At 35.7% G+C, this 20,285-nt stretch overlaps 1 protein-coding gene and 1 pseudogene across 1 annotated transcript in view; one reads left to right on the forward strand and one right to left on the reverse strand.

Annotated features, from left to right (window-relative positions):
• LRRIQ1 (leucine rich repeats and IQ motif containing 1) overlaps positions 1-20,285 on the forward strand; it is a 192,638-nt gene that overhangs the window by 66,583 nt on the left and 105,770 nt on the right. The window contains exon 13 of the mRNA XM_045830587.1: positions 5,010-5,103. Within this exon, the coding sequence (XP_045686543.1) occupies positions 5,010-5,103 (94 nt within the window). The remainder of the gene's footprint in view (positions 1-5,009; positions 5,104-20,285) is intronic.
• On the reverse strand, positions 12,423-13,294 carry LOC123813520 (annotated as a pseudogene).

Consider the following 20,285-nt stretch of genomic DNA (forward strand, 5'->3'; position numbering starts at 1 on the left):
CATCTTTAAATGTTCCAACATCCAAATCATAGGGGTGCCAGAAGGAGAAAAGGAAGACCAAGAAATTGAAAACTTATTAGAACAAATAATATAGGAGAACTTTCCCAATCTGGCAAAGGAAATAGACTTCCAGGAAGTCCAGGGAGCTCAGAGAGTTCCAAACAAGTTGGACCCAAGGAGGAACACATCAAGGCACATCATAATTACATTATCCAAGATTAAAATTAAAGAGAGAATCCTAGAAGCAGCAAGAGAAAAGGAGACAGTTACCTACAAAGGAGTTCCCATAAGACTGTCAGCTGATTTCTCAAAAGAGACTTTGCAGGCAAGAAGGGCCTGGAAAGAAGTATTCCAAGTCATAAAAGGCAAGGACCTACATCCAAGATTACTCTATCCAGCAAAGCTTTCATTTAGAATGAAAGGGCAGATAAAGTGCTTCTCAGATAAGGTCAAGTTAAAGGAGTTCATTGTCACCAAGTCCTTATTATATGAAATGTTAAAGGGATTTATCTAAGAAAAAGAAGATAAAAAATATGAACTGTAAAATGACAACAAATTCACAGTTATTAACAACCACACCTAAAACAAAAACAAAAGCAGACTAAGCAAACAACTAGAACAGGAACAGAATCACAGAAATGGAGGTCACATGGAGGGTTATTGGCAGGGGAATGGGAGGGGAAAAGAGGGGGAAAAGGTATAGAGAATAAGTAGCATAAATGGTAGGTAGAAAATAGACAAGGGGAGGTTAAGAATAGTATAGGAAATGTAGAAGCCAGAGAAATTACATGTATGACCCATGGATATGAACTAAACCGGGGGGGGGGGGGGAATGTGGGTGGGGCAGAATGTGCAAGGTAGAGGGGAATAAAGGGAGGGAAATGCGACAACTATAATAACATAATCAATAAAATATAAAAAAAGAATATCTCTTTCCTCCTAGTATAGGGAGGGCATCTTTCACGTAGGAATTTCATCTCCTACTTTAAAGAAAAATAAGGAAGATCAGAGTACTTTTGCATCTGCTGTTTTTATACTTCCATATGTCCGCTTGAAGCTGCATGTTCTGAGCTCGTTCAAAGTCATGGTGAAATAATTTCATTGCATTTTTTCCACTTTTAAAATCACATTACTCCCATTTCTCTGGTAGACCTTGGCATATGTCACACTTATATCATTACTTAATATCATATGTCTTTTAACTATGAAATAGATAACAGTGGAAATGAGGAAACAAACTTGTCCAACTTGTTGACTTTTAGCAGGTATAGACACCCATTAAAAGTGTATTAAGGAATGAGGAAAATGATGAATTGATTTGGTTGAATAATTCCCCCAAAATTTGCCCATCTCAACTCCCTGAAGTTTCCTCATAAAGACAACTGTAGTTCTAATTTGTCACCATAGGTTAATTTTGACTGTCATACATCTTTATATTAATGGGATCAAACAATACATTCTCTTTTGCCTCTAGTTTTCTTTGCTGAACTTTCATATGGTATCCCATTATGTTGTTTATATCATTAATCTTTTTTTCTGAAGTGTAGTCTACTGTATGAATATAGAATATATCACAATTTATTTGTACTTTCTCCTGTTGTCTGATACTTTAATTGCTTGAGGTTTGGAGCTGTCATGATTATAAAGTTCCTATGGAAATTCTTGAACAAATCCTTTTGCAGATACATGTTTTCAGTTCTCTTGGGGAAATGTGTAAGAGTGTAATTTCTGTATAATAGAGTAGGTGTATGTTTAACTTGATAAGAAACTGAAAAAAAAAACCTTTTCCAGAGTAGTCGTAGCATTTTACAGCCCCACATGCAGTGTATGAGTGTTCTAATTGCTTGATTCTACAGGGTGTTTGTATTTCATTGTGTTATTTTATTCTAGTTTTAGTTTGCATTTTCTTGATGAAGAATGATATTGTGCTTCTTTGCATGCATTTATTGATGATTGCTCTGTATTCTTTTGTGTCTATTCAAATGTCTTACTATTTTTTAAAAATCTGATTATTGCTTTTTATTGATTTGTATACATTTTTATGTATTCTGAATGAAGTTCTTTGTCAGATGTATGTTGTGTAAATATTTTCTCCCAGCACTCCTTAACTTACTGATTTTATTAATGTTATCTGTAGATGAGCAGAAGTTGTAAATTGTGATGAAATTTATCATTTTTAAATATTTTCCTTTGTGTTCTTTGTAGTATTTTCCTACTTCCTGACTGAGATGATTTTCCATGCTTTGTAGTTTTCTTATAGAAATTTTGTATTTAGTTTTTACCTTTGTGTCTGACCTATCTCAGATTAATTTTTTATAAATGATCTGAGGCAGAGGATAAATCTGGGTTTTAATATAGATGTTTAGTTGTTCAGCAATTTGTTAAACAAGCATTTTCATTGTTGAATTATTTTAGTGTCTTTGTCAAAATTGATTTACATTTGGCTACTTTGGATGTGTTTATGTTAACTGCCTTTCCCTTAAGAATAGGTCATTTTTCTATTTCTTTTTAATATCTAGTTTTTAAACTATATGTTGTACATTTTACACATTACAGTTTATTGACTGAGTCTGGACATTGTTGTCTTCCTTTTAAAGGGTGTTAAGTTTAATTCTGATAGTCAGTTCAAGTATTGATGGACAATTTTTTTTCTGTCATTTATAATTTCATTCTCTCCTAGGACAATTCATTTTAGTTTTCAACTCTGAGCACATACCCCTACCTTAGAGCATTATCTTCACTCCTAATGCATAGTCTTTAATAATTTAAGCTGAATCTCTGAGATACTCAATTAGGTCTCATTCTGGCTGAGCTGAAGCTCCAATGTCTTTCATTGCTGTGTGAACTTCAGCGTCATCATTCAGCTCAGCCCTACAGAAGGTGGTCTCTGTTAGGTTTCTCAGTCTTGTTCTGCCTATGTAATGTAACACGTAGCCCTTGCCTAAGGACCTGCCATAAATCTTCACATAGACTTCTACTCCCAGCTCATTTCCCCACAACGTATACACTCAAAGCTTCTTCTCAGTCCTTTTTACCATAAATTCCAGCATCAGTTCTATTCTTTGCCTTCTCACTCAGCAAAACAGCCTCTTTGCTTGGCCTCTACTCTCTTGCTCTGAAGTGGTAAAATGCTTTCAGTCAGAAAGCCACAGTGATTGTAGACACACCGTGTATGTTTCCCTTCTCTCAGAGTCAGGCTTAAAAACAGGTGCTTCATGTATATAGACCAGTTTTATGATTCTTTTCTGTGGGACAGCAAGTTGAACATAAATTACTCTGTAATGTACCTAAGATTAACTTACTATTTTTAGTTTTGAAAGTTTAACAGGTCCATCTTGAAAAACTTTAAAAGGATGTCTTTAATTCAACCACTTACCCTATTACTTTTTAAAATCTAGCTTAAATTTTGTTTATATTTTATTGTCTATACTATTACAGTTGTCCAAGTTTTCCCCTCTTTGCACCCCTGTACCCAGTCCCCTCCCATTCCCTGAGGAAATCTCCACACCATTGTCCATGTCCATGGTCATGCGTATATGGTTACTTTATCCCCTATGCTGTACTCTACATTCCCAAGACTGTTCTGTAACTATCAATTTGTACTTCCTAATCCCTTTACCCTTTCCATCCATCCCCCTAAGCCCTTTCTGATCTGACAACCATCAAATTGTTCTCTGTATCCAATTCTGTTTTTTTTTTCTGCTTGTTTGTTTTGTTTTTTTAGAATCAATTGTTGGTAAATGTATTTATTGCTATTTTAGTGTTCATATTGTCCCTTCTTCTCTTTCTCCTCCTTATTCTTCAAGGACACCCTTTAATGTTTCATATAATACTGAAGTGGTAGTGATGAACTCTTTAGCCTTTTCTTGTCTGAGAAGGTCTTTATCTGGACTTATGTTTTTGGGGAGAGACCTGAGTCAGTCCTCCCTCCCCACAAGCTTGTTCCTCAGTTCTTGCCTTGCTCTCAAGAGAAGGATTCAAGCAAGGGGCAAAACATATAGTGGTAATGAGATAACAACTTTATTTATGAAATGCATGTGAGCACAAAGCTGCAAGTAGACACTGGCTAGTCTGAATGCACCCCATATGGAGGAAATAAAGTTGTAAGTTTTCTAGTAAGTTTGTTCTATACACTTCAGCCAAGGCTACAAGTGGGCACCTGGCTAATCCAAGTACTCTGACTATTGGGGTTCAGGGGTTATATACCTGAGTCAGCTTTCAGGTTTCTCCTCCTTCCCCTTCTAAGCCTTGGGAATAATGTACAGCTACAGAGGCTTTTTTTCTCAGCTAGTAAAGGCTCTTTGTCTTAGTGAAATTGTTACAGAGGCTCCCTCACCCAGCACAGAGTCTCAAGGACTCCCCTCCTCCTGCGCTATCCCTGTTTGTGGTATTCACAGTACCTGGCAATCTTATCTGACCAGTTTCATTGGTGAGACATGACTTCCTTTTGTTTCCAGCCTCCTGTTTTGAGTTCCTTGTTAGATTGTAATAGTGGGGGCCCCGCTTTATTTTCCCTCCAGCTGCTCATTTCTAACTGCTACTTACAGTAATACTTCCACTCTAGATGATATCTTCACTGGGTAAAGCATTCTTGGTTGTAGGTCCTTGCTTTTCATGACTTTGAAAATTTCTTGACAACCCCTCCTCACCTGCAAAGTTTCAGATTTCACTTTCTCCTATTTTGTGTTTATAATCTGGAATAAACTGTTTTAAGCCCTTTACACACATTATTTAATTTAATCCTCACCCTATGAGATAGGTATGAAACTGAATCATAAATCAGTTACATGATTTGCATAAGTTCACAGAGTTGCTAAATAGTAGTAATATATATTCTGACATAAGATTCTGTGTTCTTAATAAGGTCTCCTTTTAAAAGTAAGTTGTTTTCTGCAGAACAAATAATTTTTGTTGCATTTAAAATAGTTAATTAAATAAAATGCTCATTGATCTATTATTACTTTTTCTAATATATATTTCATAATGATTCTTACTGTTTATTTCTGTAGATCTTACAAGTGCTGTAAAGTGGTTTGATGCATGCTGTTCTCTCCGTGAATTGACTCTGACTGGAAATCCACTTCTTCAAGAAATAAACTGGAGGTAAAGAAACATTGTTGCATACTTTGTACATTATTACAGTTGCAGAAAACATAAACTGGTGAAAATTATTTTGTGTATACAATTTGCTTTGGAAAAGTTAATAAAAATAATTTATAAGTTATTCAAGACAAAATGGTTTCATAAGAATAGTTTGAAAATATTCTTCAGCCTAAAATAATTTTTGCATGGGTATGAATTAATGCAGATTTGAAATGATAATTCTGACCCATATCATGATTATGTGACAATTTTAATATGATGTTAACTTGAGTCTTATTTATAGAAAAGACATTTTTTGGGAATTACTTCATGAGTCATCTAAATCAAATAGCTTGCTACTTAAAATTATTTCCTTTTTGTCAACAATTAGATTTTGTTTTAATTTCTTTAAAGTTAAAGTTGGTGTCTCTTATATGTACTATAAGCATGTGTGATTTCATGCCTTTCTTTGAAACACTGCAGTACCCAGGTATAAATCAAGAAAAGTATTTTTTTTATTTTGAGAATTAATTTTGCTCTTCAAAAATGTTTTTCTAATATGAATCTCTCCTATTATGCTAATGCTATTTCCCCAAATTGATTAGCAACTTTTATTTTTATATAATCAACTTTTTAAAAGATGGTATACATGTAATCAACTTCAAAATTTTATTTATGAATATAAATACTGTATAAAATCCACCAGAAGATATTGAACATTTTTATCATCCCAGAGAATTGCCTCATTGGCCTTTGCAGTTGGTTCCCTCTTTCAGTTCTTTAAAAATGCCTTTCCAGTGTATTTTAGGCATTCATGTTTTTGAACTAAAGTCAGCTGACATTCTTGTCTTCATTCCCCTGTCTCTGAATACATTTGAGATTTTATCCTTATCATTTGTTTTCAGCAGTTTGACAGTGATGTGCTTTAGTGTGATTTAATGTAGATTTACTCTGTTTAGAATTAATTAACCTGGCTGGCGTAGCTCAGTGGATTGAGTGTGGGCTGGGAACCAAAGTGTCCCAGGTTTGATTCCCAGCCAGGGTACATTCCTGGGTTGCAGGCCATAACCCCCAGCAACCGCACATTGATGTTTCTCTCTCTCTCTCTCTCTCTCTCTATCTCTATCTCTATCTCTATCTCCCTTCCTTCCCTCCCTAAAAATAAATAAACAAAATCTTTAAAAAAATTAATTAAACCTCTTGGAACTTATGGATCAATAATTTCCATAAAATCTAGAAATTTTGGGCCATGACTTTTTCAAATATTTTCTGTCTCATTCCAGTCCTATTACCAGGACTTTAATTTCACCAATGTTATACAAGTTGATATATCCCAGAAGTTGCTATTGCTCTGTTCTAACATTTATTATACTTTTTTCTGCTTATATTTCATTATTAATAGTGTTTGCTTTGTCTTCAAGTTTTCTGATATTTTTCTTATGTATCTACTCTATAATTATTTTCATCCAGACTCTTTTTCAGTTCAAATTTCAGATATTGTGTTTTTCACTTCTAGAAGTATCTTTTATGTGTTTTTTTTAAACATTTGTGGTTTCTCTCCTGATCATTCTCATGTTTTCCGGGATCATCATGAACATATACAGAATATTTATAATGTTCTTTTAACATTCTTGTCTGCTAGTTCCATCGTCTTTTTCACTTTGAATTTGATATTTACTGATTATTTTTTTCTGATTGGGTCATATTTTCCTGCTTTTTGCATGACTGATCAATTTTGATTATATTTCAGACATTTTAAATTTTATATTGTTGATTTGTTAACTTTTTATTTATTTTATTTTAAATGCAATCTAGAGGGAGTGTAAAAGAAGTGAAATCAGTCAGGCTCCTTTACTGGCCCGATAAGCAGCATTCCCATAACCTTGAGTGGGCCCGCATGTGCAGAATCACTCTCTGTTATACAATATCTTGGCACCCTGCCAGCTTCATGTGCATTTAGTATATAAGGGAGTTGGGACTCCCTGCTGGTGCCACACGCAGCTTGTGGCATGCATGGATTGCGCACCCATGAATAAAGGCATGCCAGACATCCTCATGGCTCCGTGAATTTTCTTCCGTCTGCCCAAATCCCAAGTGAACCTGCCCGGCCTTGACAGGTTGCAAGACAGGGAGATCCAAAAAAAGCCAGAATTACCTTTTGCAGGGCAGGGTGGGTCCCTTGTAATACAGGCTTCCCCCACTAGTGTGTGTTCTAGGAACCAATATGTATCAGTGTACCAGCTGGCGTTGTTGTGAGAGGGTGTGTTCAGCTTCAGTGAATTTTTTGAAGACTCTTTCAGTGAATTTGCCCATTTCATGATGGGTAATTTACCAGCACACTTGCCCACACTGTGCTGAGTGTTCATCAGTTTTTGACTCAACATGGCATGACTCCTGTTCTCCACCCTCACTACTCACCTGATTTCACCCTGACTTTTTTTTTTTTGTTTCCCTGGATGAAAAAAGTCCACAAAAGGGATACATTTCACAAATGTGGAAGAGGCAAAACAAAAACTGGTAGAAATACTAAAAGGCATCAAAATCAATGAGTTCAAAAACTGATTTGAGCAGTGCAGAAAATGTCTCGATAGTATATTGCATCAAATGGAGAGTGACAAGTTTAAAAATGTAAGAATAAATATACAATTTTTTATAAATAAATTCTGGGTTATTTTGTTTCCCTCTTGTATTATGTTTTTGACATGCAGCAGCTAAATTACTTGGAATTAGTAAAATATTTTCAAGGCTTGTTTTTGGGTTCTGAAGGCAATCATTAGACTGGTGCTAATTGCGCCGCACCCAATTGTGCTGACTTTCTGAATGTTCTCTCTGATACCTCCTCTTATACGTGTTCTTTCCACTTTGACTGATTGGAATTGTAGGTTTAGTCTTATGTAGGTTCTTGTAATTTTTCTGCCTTTTGCTTTCCACTGGTGTTTCCCTTGTTCTTACATGGTTTTCTCTTTCATGTCCTTGGATCATTACTCATTTACCAAGGTCCAGGTGAATTGTGTCCCAGAATACTGAAAAACTTGCCATATGTCTGCTTTGGAATTTTCTGGTGATGATTTTGGCCTAAATTCTTGTTTCTTTTAATGTCCAGAAGCACACATTTGTTAAATGGCTTAACATGATTTATTATATACTATTTGACATCTGTATCTTACCAGGTCATCAGGGCATAATAAAGCTAAAAATAGGGATTGTACCTAATATAGCAAGGTAGGTTGGCACTAGGTCTGTGTAGGGAAAGGTAAATATTTACCAAAATTCAGGTAGAAAAATCTGTTTCAAGATTCTCAGAGTTTGGATCATGTCATAAAGTCTTATCAGTTTGATCAGGTAGTGAAAATACAATTTTTTTGAATGGAAGCTTTAGAAAAGGGTTGTTATGGCGTCTCATTTTAGGGCAGAAGCAGCTGACTCTCTGCCTTGACCTGGTTTCCCTATGATGTGTGGCTGTAGTCAGGAAGATCCCGGTTCTGAAGAATTCAGAAGGAATATGAGATATTTTACTGAGGAATCAATGATCTGACTATGTTTAACATTTTTGTGTCTGATTTAATTTACCTGCATAACAAGATAAGAGAGACTAGGCAGTGGTCTCTGATCCCCCCTCATCTGAGTTCACTGCAAGCCTCTAACACACTCTTTCCAGATATATAGCAGTGGGCAAAAGTAGATTTACAGTTGGAGCACAAGTAGATAGTATAATAATTAATAAATAATAATATAAGGATAAACTATTTTGTGTACTCATAACTGTAAACCACCTTTGCTGACCCCTGTATTGGTTTCCTGTGTCTGTGAATTGGTCTTTGGTTAAGAAAATGACATTTTTACACCAAGTCAAACACCTGTGTACTTTGCTGCTCTTGATAACTTGTGTATCATAGTAGAGTTATTGCCTTTGCCAGAAAGTCTTTTTTTTTCTTTAAAGCTCAGTTTTCACAGAAATTTCTAATGTTACACCACTTTTTTTAGGAAAATCTGTTATGTAGCCACATGTTTTAGAACAGAACTTGTCAACTTCTACTTCAGAAACATGTTTCCAAGTGCAATTTACACTGAGTAGCACAGAGGAAAGAGCCTAACACAGTGCGGTGATTCTCTAAGGTGAATCCCCAGACCAGCAACTTTATCATCACCCGGAAACCTATTAGCAATGCAAAACCTCAGACACTGTCCAGACCCGCTTAATCAGAAACTAGGGGATGATGCCCAGACTGTGTTTTAAGAAGACTTTGTGTGATTCAGTACATACTAAATTTTGGAAATCACTGTGTTGTTATACAATTATGTTCTAATCCTGCCCCAGACTGTGTGATTCTGGGCAAGTATCTTAACTTTCCTATGTCTCTGAATCCTCATTGGTAAAATGATGATAATTATAGTACCCATCTTATGGGGTACTTGTGAGAATTTAATGGGATAATATACAAATTTTAAAACAATTCCTGAAAGCACACAAAAACCTACCATTTTCTGTTTCCAGGGTAACCAGACTATACACAGGTTTTCAATCTCCAAGTATCTAGGGTATGCCTACTGTATGTAGCCATTGTCCTAACCTGTTGGATGTTAAAAAAGAAATTCAGTGTAGCCCCAAATTTCAAGTAATTTTTATAATCTTGTTTGGGATAGCCAAAAATGATAACCATGAAAGCTAATAATAATACCAAACACTCGTATAGCATTTACTTTGTGCCAGCACTGTTCTCATTTCATTCTTATAATATGCCTAATTAAATAATTAACTGGTAACCCTATTTTACAGTTAAGGAGTCACAGAAAGGCTAAATAGCTTGCCCCAATTCACACAAGTAGCAAATGGAAGATCCAGGATTTGAATTCATTGCAGTGTGATTCCAGAGTCTGTGCTCTTGACTCCTGGATTTCAGTGCCCAGTGTTGTAGTAGGCAAGATCATCACTGTAGGCAAGGATATGCTTTAGAAACTTGGAAATACCTTCTTAATTTAGTGCAGCTAGGAAAAACTGCCTTCCCTGAAGAGGCAAACTTTGAGTTAAACCTCTTAAGTTTGATAAAATTTACAATTAAGCTAAAAGAAAACAAACACTTGTGTTGGAAGAAACATCCAAGAAGTGAAGGGACTGTGAAATGTGAGGCCAGGCTCTGTTAGAAGGCCGGTCTCTTCAGGTGCAGAGTTGGTATACTGAGGAATGCCATTGGAAAGATGTAAGAAATCAAGTACTACCATTTAAACAGTGTGGCATAGAGTGAGCTAAGTACCTATCCATATTACTTAATTTCTCAGCAACTGTGAGTTGAGTTCTGTAATTATCATTCTCATTTCACAGAGGTATTTACTGAAGCTTAGGTATATTGTGATAATGTGCACTTACAATGTAAGTGTCAGGGAAGGGATTTGAGTTCTGAAACCTGGAATGTAAACCCTGTGCTCTATTGTTCCACATGATGAATTACAACCAGGTTGTTAAGGGCCCTGTATGATAGAATAGAAAGTCTCCCTTATCCCATTGTCCTGGAGAGGGACTACATACTACATAGCATAGGAGATACAGATATAGACCTTGTAAATAAACTGCCCAGGTACATCTCAAGTTCCCTCACTTCCTGTTTGTCTTGCACAAGTTACTTAACCTTGCTATATCTTAGTTTCTTCATCTATAAAATGGGTATAATAGTTCCTACCTCATGGGGTGTGCTCATTAGGTTATGCTATACAACAAAAACCAAAAATCTATGTAGTTTAATATGATAGAAGTTTATTTTTTCTTTACACTATATCTGATGTGAGTTTGTCCTGTCTAATCTAAGCAGACTCAGAAACTCAGGCTTCTTTTATTTTGTGGCTCTTGTCATGTAACATAAAAGTAAAACTCTTTTTTTGAGCAGTAGATTGTGGTGGGTGAGAGGGAAAAAGACCACAGGGAAAATTGACATTTATTTATTTACTTAAAAAAATTTCCTTAATTTTTGAGGGGAGTTTTTTAAATCAATTTCTTTTTTTAATTTATTTTTTAAAAAGATTTTATTTATTTATTTTTAGAGAGAGAGGAAGAGAAGGAGAAAGAGAGGAAGAGAAACATCAATGTGTGGTTGCCTCTCACGTGCCCCTTACTGGGGACCTGACCTGCAACCCCGGCATGTGCTCTAGACTGGGACTCCAGCCAGTGACTCTTTAGTTCACGGGCCTCACGGGCCCACCGTCAAATCTACTGAGCTACATGAGCTGGGCCCGAAAACTGACATTTAATAAAAAACGCCTTCAAAAGTGGCAGTGATCACTGCTCTCATATTCTATGAGCTGTAACTAGTCACATGGCCAGACTAACTGTAAAAGAGCCTGGGAAATTGAGAAGAACATGAGTATCAGAGTACACTAACAGTCCTTGTGAGAACTAAACATGTTACTGCATGAAAGCATTTTACAGGATTGCCTAGGATATTGCACACTTGATAAATGTTAGCCATTATTTTTAAAGAACTGTAAAGAAAATTTGAATAGCTATGTACAAAGGAAAATAGTGTTTGGGGAAGATTGTTTTCAGCAGTCAAGTGATGAGATTAGGGAAAGGTAGCCAAAAAATGTTATTAAAATGTGTCCCAGATCAAAAATGGCAAAGTAAGTAGAACTGGTCCCAGATTATTGTACAGATCCTTTTAGGATAGGAGCTAGATTTAAATATTGGTATAAATCTATTATAAATATAAAATTTTCTAAAATTTCTTCTCCTTCAAAGGTGATTTTAGTTTTGGGAAAAGTCAGAAGTCACAGGGCGCTAAATCTGGGCTATAGAGGTCTGAGTCACCTGAGTGATTTGATGTTTTGCCAAAAAACTTTGCATAAGATGTGATGCACAAGCAGGTGCATTTTCATGATGAAGCTGCCAGTCACCAGTTGCCTATAGCTCTGGCCTTCTGAATCATTGGAATAGTTTCTGTGGAGGAATGTTCAAGCTTAATGCAAAATTTGATGCAGATTCGTTGCTCTACTCACTCACTCATTTTGAGTGCTATGGCCACACAGTACACATGTTCCCTCAATGGCATCTACCACACCCACTGACTAGTACAGTGAAGTTGTCATTGTTCACGCATGAGCATTGCAGTCCACTCTCCTTGGCTGACAGATTACATCGATGTGGTACAAACTGTTCTCATTATATGGATAATGGCTGGACTTTTTCCAGACAGATTTTATTTATATATATATTACTGTATGCCATCTAGGCACCTCAAAATTATTTGTTAAAGGCATCCATCATCACATTTAATTACAATATAATTTGTTAAAGCTTTAAAAATGTATGTTTTTCAACAGATCAATTATTTAATTAGGGTTTTGAAGGAAATTTAGAGCTTCATTTTGTGAGGATAAATCCCATTTGTGAGAGCAAACACAGCATGGAGGTAGCCCTAGAGCCGGGGAGCAACTTTGATTTTTGGCAGAATTTGGGAGTCCATGGCTTTCTGACCAACCTTGCAGTGTTCTGTAATCTCATATTCCTCTTTCTTGGTCTCAAAGATCTCCCTTTCCTGGTGTCTGGGCTTGTGCAGCTTCTTCTTCTTGAGGAAGTAAACATCAAATAATCAGTGAGATGCTTGGGGATTTTCACACCACTGTATAAATTTTGGTGGAGGTGGTGATGACAAATTTCTGGTGTGTTCTATGCAGAGGAACTCGGTTAAGGGCCAGAGGTCCACTTTCAAGTAGCAAGCCACTGCTCAGATGCTTCAGGAAAACCACCCTCTTGTCTCTGTGGCACCCAATGAGGATGATCAGAATGGTCCCAGGAGAGATGCTGGCCCACAGTTTTCTCACATATTGACTGAAGGGTTTCTTGCCATGACTCAACAGCTTTTGAGGCACATCTTCAGTAGGATAGTATCCAGGCATTTTGCAAAGTTTAACCACTTGGGTATCACCATCCTTCTTGCCACCAATGGATTAGTGACAGTAGCCATAACTTTCTCTTTTTTCTTTTCAATCCTGAATTTAGCTGAGAAATACTTCCTCTTGTGCATGGCCTTTCAGGAATACATAGCTGACCAGAATATCTGCCAATTCCTCTGACTAGGACAGGGTTTCGGCTGCAGTGGGGCTTCCTCTTCTTAGACTTCTTGGCCTTGAGGTTACCCTTCTTAGCCTTGCCACCAGCATCAGCCTTCTTGGCTTCAGGTTTCTTCTTCTTAGTATCTGGCTTCTCAGTTTTTTCACCTGCCATCTTGTAAGATGGGAAAAAGCACATGCTTTATTTTCATCTGTTGGAGTTCTTATTGAATTTATTTAGTTTTATTTCGGTGACTAAAAATTTTACAATTGTTGATTTTCTATAGTTATTAATATCAGGAGTTCTAAAACTGGAGCCCTCTGATTCCTAGGGAACTATAGTGTTTATCAGATTCTCCAAGTTTCCTGAAAATTTGATCATAGAACAAATTACTATAGGAAATATCAACTATATCAGTTAATGTCAGGTCCTAAGGGGATCAGAAATTTTAATTACTTAAAAAATCTGTGTGTATATGTGAAAAAGCCACTTAAATATGTTTCTGGAATTCTCGCTCCCTAACTGGATGGATGCCCCTCGTGGAACAGAAACAGGCTAGGGTCCCATCCAGATGCACCAGCTCAAGTTCTGGGGCTGTGCTACTCTGACATTGGGATTGAAAGCACTAATCCCTGAGTTTTGGGTTCTTATTTCTAGGATACAGATCTTAGAGTGAAATCTCCAAAAGGAAGAGAGTGATAATGTCCAAAGACTCTGCTTGGCAGGGGATATATTATTTATAATGGAAATACCTGGTGGGCTGTTTTAGATAGGTATCTTTACTTTTCAAAGTATCTATATAGGCCAAATCTATGATAAGAAATAAAAATAGGTAGATGTGCCCATTATTCAGAGCCAGCTCTTACTACACTAAGTGAAAGGGGCAATGGATTTCCTATTAGGTGCTGGGCAAATAAGACATGAATTCTCTTGCTGGTCCAGTGTTAGTTTTCATCCAAAGAGGTGTCATCTTACCAGCTGTAACCAGGAACAAAACTGTGCCGAATCATCTTTACATTTATTTATTTATTTTCATTTTTCTAGAGCATGAACATTTATCTTGTTGAATAAAATATGCTTGTGATAAATATATTTATATAAATCTATTAAATATATATAGATATTCACATTTTATACTTAACTATATATACTTTACATTCTTGAAGAAAATATCCAATTAGAAATAGTATGGAAATAAAATAGATAGCATTTATATAATCAATATATGCATAATTTAGCTATTATAATTTCTACATATTTAAATGAACTTTTCTGGACTAGAGTAAATACCTACTTGAAAATATTACCAGTCAAATTTTATTTAGATTAGTTTGTCTAATACAGTTTTCATAATTTTAAGAAGGCATTCATTTACCTAAAGGATTTTTTATATTTTATAATCTGTAAAATATGGATTAGTTCATGAAAGGATCAACTCAAACTTTAACCGTGCAGTTCCGGTGAACTTTACATAACCCCATGATACCAACAAAGGGATTAGTTGTAGATTTTCCCAATTGGCTTTTTACTTTCATGTCTAGCCAGTGATAACATGAACAAAACTGATGTACTAAAAAAAATTTCTCTTTTTAAAACTTAAACCACAGACTCAGTTTGGAATCTCCTTTGGGAATGTTTTTCATTCTTTAATGATTAATAGAGCTTCTTAAGTGACAGAATATTCACCAGGAAGTTTTTACTAAATGAAGTATTGATTCAGCCCTTGACTAGCAGGAACCCAGCTGGAAAAATTAATGTTGAGATACTTAGTATTCTTATACTTCATTTCCAACATGAATCAACTTGTTACAGCACTTTCTAATATATTCATCATAGAGTCTTATAAGACTGCATTTGAACTTAATTAAAGCCAATCCCTATACTACTACCTTATAGAGATCTGAGAACTGTTCCTTTAAAGAAATTAAAGAAAAATATTTTTAAATAAAACACTAACTCCATTCTAGATAATTATTATATAAATCACAAATTTCAAGATATGGTCACACTTGTGAAGTTCTCAAGCAAACTAAATTTTTACATCCAAAAGAACTTTAAAGTATTTTTACTAAAATAAACCGTTTGGGAACTTTTTAATGTAAAGATGATAAATGTAACATCAAATATTCCAAAGGTAAAAATTCAAGCGCTGTTGATGAATTTGATGATAAAATTATCATTTTGTCTCTTGATGATTAAGTGTTAGTTAACATCAGAATAACTTCCACATAATGCCAGCTGCTACACCTAGAAACAAACCTAATATCTACTAGTACTTTTGAATTTATTTATTTTTAATTATTTTGTTTTGGGGAGGCATAAAAACTTGTTTTGTTAAAATAAAATATGTTTGGGGTAAAATAGTGATCTGTCCATTAATCTGATAAAGCAAGTTCTTATACTTTTTCCTCTAGTATTATATTAGATTATTTGATTAAAATGGCTCTTATTTTGTCTCACTTTTCTCTAAATAGAAAGCTGGTTTCTTCTGTATATTTGAAACATACTCTCTAGTTTCAGTTGTCGCAGAAAGACTTTTCTAAGAAACTTTCATACCATTTATATAAAAACAAAGGCAATGTTAATCAGTGAACACATCATTAGAATGCACCTGTCCATTCACACAATATCTTTTATTTTGGCAAATTCTTCTAACATCATTTACACACACACACACACATGTTATATATATGTGTGTGTATATATATGTTTTGTTACAATTTTCCATGAAAGCTTTCTTTTTCTTTTTTTTTTTGAAATTAGAGACAATTTTTAAATGATTAAAATTTCAGAGTTTTTTTTTAAGTTTAACCTGAGCATCTCTGATTTTAGCATAAGGTGTTGTAATCTATCTTCTTCCTAATACAATGGTTGTTATTCTATAAGATCCATTAAAAGGGTTATATTTTTAAAATAGAGATTCTCTTGGACCCACCAATACGTAACTGGTATAACTGAAGATTCTGCATTTTAGAAAGTGTCCCAGGCACCACTGGTGCAGCAGTTCAAGGACAATGTTTTCAGAAACACTCCCTACAGGGTTGGAGGCACACAATGGAATCTAGCCTTGAATTCTCTTTCCAATGGAATTAGAGTGATTAAGATAAAGAACAGACATAATATGGTTCTTGTGGTTCTCATGTTAGCAGTGTATGTGTTGGCTGTCTTTAGTTGACACCTCCTCATTTAGCCAAAATGAGGCCTAAAATGTAGCTGCTCAAGAGGGTCTCATCAGTGGTACTGCATTTGCACTGCCACTGAGGGTCCAGGATCCTGGTGAAAAAGTTTTGTGTGTCTAAGAGCTTATTCTTTTTGTTTAAGCAGAAATGATTATACAGTAGGAAGAAAAGGTCAGCTTTACTTAACTCCTGAGTAATCCAGGTTATATAAGAAAACCTGGTTTATTAATTTTCCTTACAGGCTATACCTTTTCAAAGACTGTCATTGGCATACCTCATTCCCTCTGCTCCTCGGGGCCTCTCTGGAGACCAAGACAGAAATTTGTTTGGTACACAAGCATTGAGTTAGCCGAAACGTCTTTATTTATTTATTTTTTTGTAAAATAGAAGACACATTTTTCATTTTCACTAATAACTATATTGATTTGGTTATTTTGAATATGTTGGCCATCTCTCCCACATGGTAGAACATTGATTGTTCTCAATTAATGTCTTGATGAGATTGCTCTCAACTTCACCTGGTCTGCCCAACTGTGGAGCACCATCCAGCAAGAAATCTCTAGCACGAAACATTGCGAACCACTTTTGACACATTTGATCAGTCACAACACTTTCTCCATATACTGAACAGATCTCTTTTTCTATTTCAGTTGTGTTTTCACCTTTTTTGAAATAATAAAGCATAATAGGCTAAAAAGGTTTCTTATTTCCTTTCATTTTCAACATTAAAAATACACAAAAATTCACCCATTTTGATAAGTTTTTTTTTTTAGGTGCATACTGATATGACAGCTGTCACAATACAATCTAACATAATTATTTCGAATAAAGTTAAAAGTAACTAAGCACTACTAGAACCATCTTACAGAAAAACTGAATGAATCTTTTGGCCAATGAAATAATTAGAACAGTTGTTATTTTCAAGGACTATTTCTGTCAAGTTATTGAAGCCTTATATTACTCTTCTATAATTTAGGAAATTTGAACTAAAGAAACAGGAACAGTAATAGCATTAGAGCATCTTTTTTTGTAAGTTGGTTGAACAATACAGTTTTTCAATACCCTTTATTGTCACATCTCACAAACATTATTATTTCATACCTGGCATTTTATAATTACAACTAAATAAGTTATTTTTACATTATACTCATACCTTTTTAAAAATGTATTTATTTATTGTTATCCTCATCTGAGAACCTACTTATTGATTTTAGAGAGAGGGGAAGGCAGGGAGAAAGAGAGGGGGAGAAACATTGATCACCTCTCCTATGCTCCTTTCTCACCCCTACTGGGGACCATACCTGCCACTTAGACATCTGCCCTGACTGGGAATTGAACCCATGATCTCTTGATTTACAGGACAATCCTCCAGCCAACTCAGCCACACCAGCCAAGGCTATAGTCATGACCTGATGAAAACCTGATAAATATTTAAAATACAATGTGTCTCTTTTAGTAATATAATAAATAATTTGATAGCATGTAATAGGGATAGTTAATCTCACCATTATATTTTGATTATTATCAACCTCATTTTCAGGGAGTAATCTTTCCTTGCTTCAAGGAGAGCCTCAGTAAAAGATTTCATGTTATATTTAGTATTGTACATCTGTGATAAATACCTTTGATTACCTCATAACCTGTGATGAGTAGCTAGTATTCTAATTTAGCATTCTGCTTTTGAACCACATCTTAAAATGAATCCAGCCAGATACAGTATGTGCTATTTATTTCATCCTTTGTAGTAAATGTGGTAGTTTTGGGCAAACATTGATAACTACCAGCCTACTGAGAAAGAACAAAATAGCCCTGACAGGTGTGGCTTAGTTGGTTGGGTGTTGTCCCACAAAGCAAAAGATCACCAGTTGGATTCCTGGTTAGAGCAGATGTCTGGGTTGGGGGTTTGGTCCCTGGTTGGGGCATGTACCAGAGGCAACCAATTTTTTGCTCTCACAGTGATGTTTCTCTCCCTCTCTTTCCTCCATCCCTTCCCCTCTCTATAAATAAATAAATAAAATATATGGACCCAAGTTTTCTTAATTAGCTCATTTTGTTAGCAAAGCATTAAGGTTTTTATTTGCTCTTTAATATTATAAAACATCTAATAATTACTCTAAAGAACCAAACCTTATTATTTTCTCTCTATCTTTATTTAAATATCAGTAAGGAAAAAAAGACATGTTTTTTCTGGGGAGGTGGAGAGGAGTAGGGGGTTAATCATTTGTATCCCCATAAAATAAAAATGTGTAGTGTTCCTCTTTTTGGTTTTTATGAAGGGAGATGTAATTGTACCTCTCCTGTGATCACTTTTATTACTAGCAGGTCTACCAGGATTGTAACTACATATGGGGATGCATTATGACATTGGTTGGCCCCAGGCATTTTTGCTTTAATGGACCACTTCCTTAATTTCATTTTTTGTTATTGTATTTTTATCCTCACCTGAGGACATGCTTATTGACTTTGAAGGGAAGGGAAGGGAGGGAGAGAGACAAGGAGAGAAACAACAATATAAGAGAGACACATTGATCAGTTGCTTCTCATATGTGCCCTGACTGGGACCGAACCTGCAACCTAGGCATGTGCCCTGACCTAGAATCAAACCTATGACCTTTTGGTTAATAGGATGATGCTTCAACCAACCGAGTCACACCATTCAGGTCCACTTCCTTAATTAAAAAAATTAAAGATATATTTTACAACTGTCTTTGAATAAATGGGCATATCAATTCTGACTATACATTTAGGCACAAAGAACAACTGATATTAGAGCTGTCACTGGAGTTTTCCTTTTCAAACCTTAGTATTTTAGTAATGATACCTTTGCCATCTTCCTTTAGTTTTTAGGAACTGTTCTGTTTTGTTTTCCAATCAATAAATTTAATTTTAGGGCAATTTTAATAGCAAAATTGAGCAGAAAGTACAAAGACTTCCTACATACTCCCGTCTCCACACACGCACAACCCCCAAACCCCCAGTCAACATCACACTCCAAAGTGGTACACTTTTTCCCCCTCTCTGGACATGGAAGTGTTATTTTTAAACCTCACAGACACAGAGGACAGGGGGCTGGACACAGGGAGGCCAAGGGAGGCTCGTGCGCTTGAGTCTGGTGGTCCTGTTCTGAGGGGCAAAACTTGAGGCCAGCCTCTGCTGCAGTCTCATGGTGCTGCCCTGCAGTGGGAGGATAGGCCAAGCCAACGCCTTTGACAAATGAGGCCTTATGTTTCTGTAGGTTGCTCTGGAGCTCAAAGTGGTGCACCTTTTACAATTAATGACCTATGCTGACACATCATTATCACCCAAATTCCGTAGTATATGTTAGGGTTTATTCTTGACGTTTTACTGTATGGGTCTGAAAAACGGGTAATGACATATATCCAATATGTAGTATTATATGAAATAGTTTTACTGGCTTTAAAATCCTCTGTCCTATTTATTCCTCCCTCTACCTTAACCCCTGATGACCATTAATCATTTTATATCCACAGTTTTGTTTTTTTCCAGAATGCACCATGTTTGGGAGTCATACAATACGTGGTCTTCTCAGATTGGCTTCTTTCACTTAGTGATAGGCATTTAAGGTTCCTCCATGTCTGTTCATGGCTCAAGTAGCTCATTTATTTTTAATATGGACATATCAAAGTCTACTTATTCACCTAGTGAAGGACATCTCTGTTGCTTTCAACTTTGGGTAAACACAAATAAAGCTGCTATAAGCAACTGTGTGTAAGTTTTTGTGCAGACATAAGTTTTCAATTCATTTGGTAAATACAAAAGAGCCTGCATGCTGGATCAAATGGTAAAAGTATGTTTCATTTTATAAGAAACCACCAAACTGTCTTCCAAAGTGGCTGTAACATTTTGCATTTCCACTAGCACTTAAAGAAAATTGACAAACGAGGTCTTACATTTCTCCACATCCTCACCCACATGTAGTGTTATATGTTTTGGAATTTGGACTTTCTAACAGTTAGGTAGTTGTA

The sequence above is a fragment of the Phyllostomus hastatus genome, unplaced genomic scaffold (assembly GCF_019186645.2).
Source record: "Phyllostomus hastatus isolate PE091 unplaced genomic scaffold, TTU_PhHast_1.1 phas_contig_152, whole genome shotgun sequence".
Taxonomy (NCBI): domain Eukaryota; kingdom Metazoa; phylum Chordata; class Mammalia; order Chiroptera; family Phyllostomidae; genus Phyllostomus; species Phyllostomus hastatus.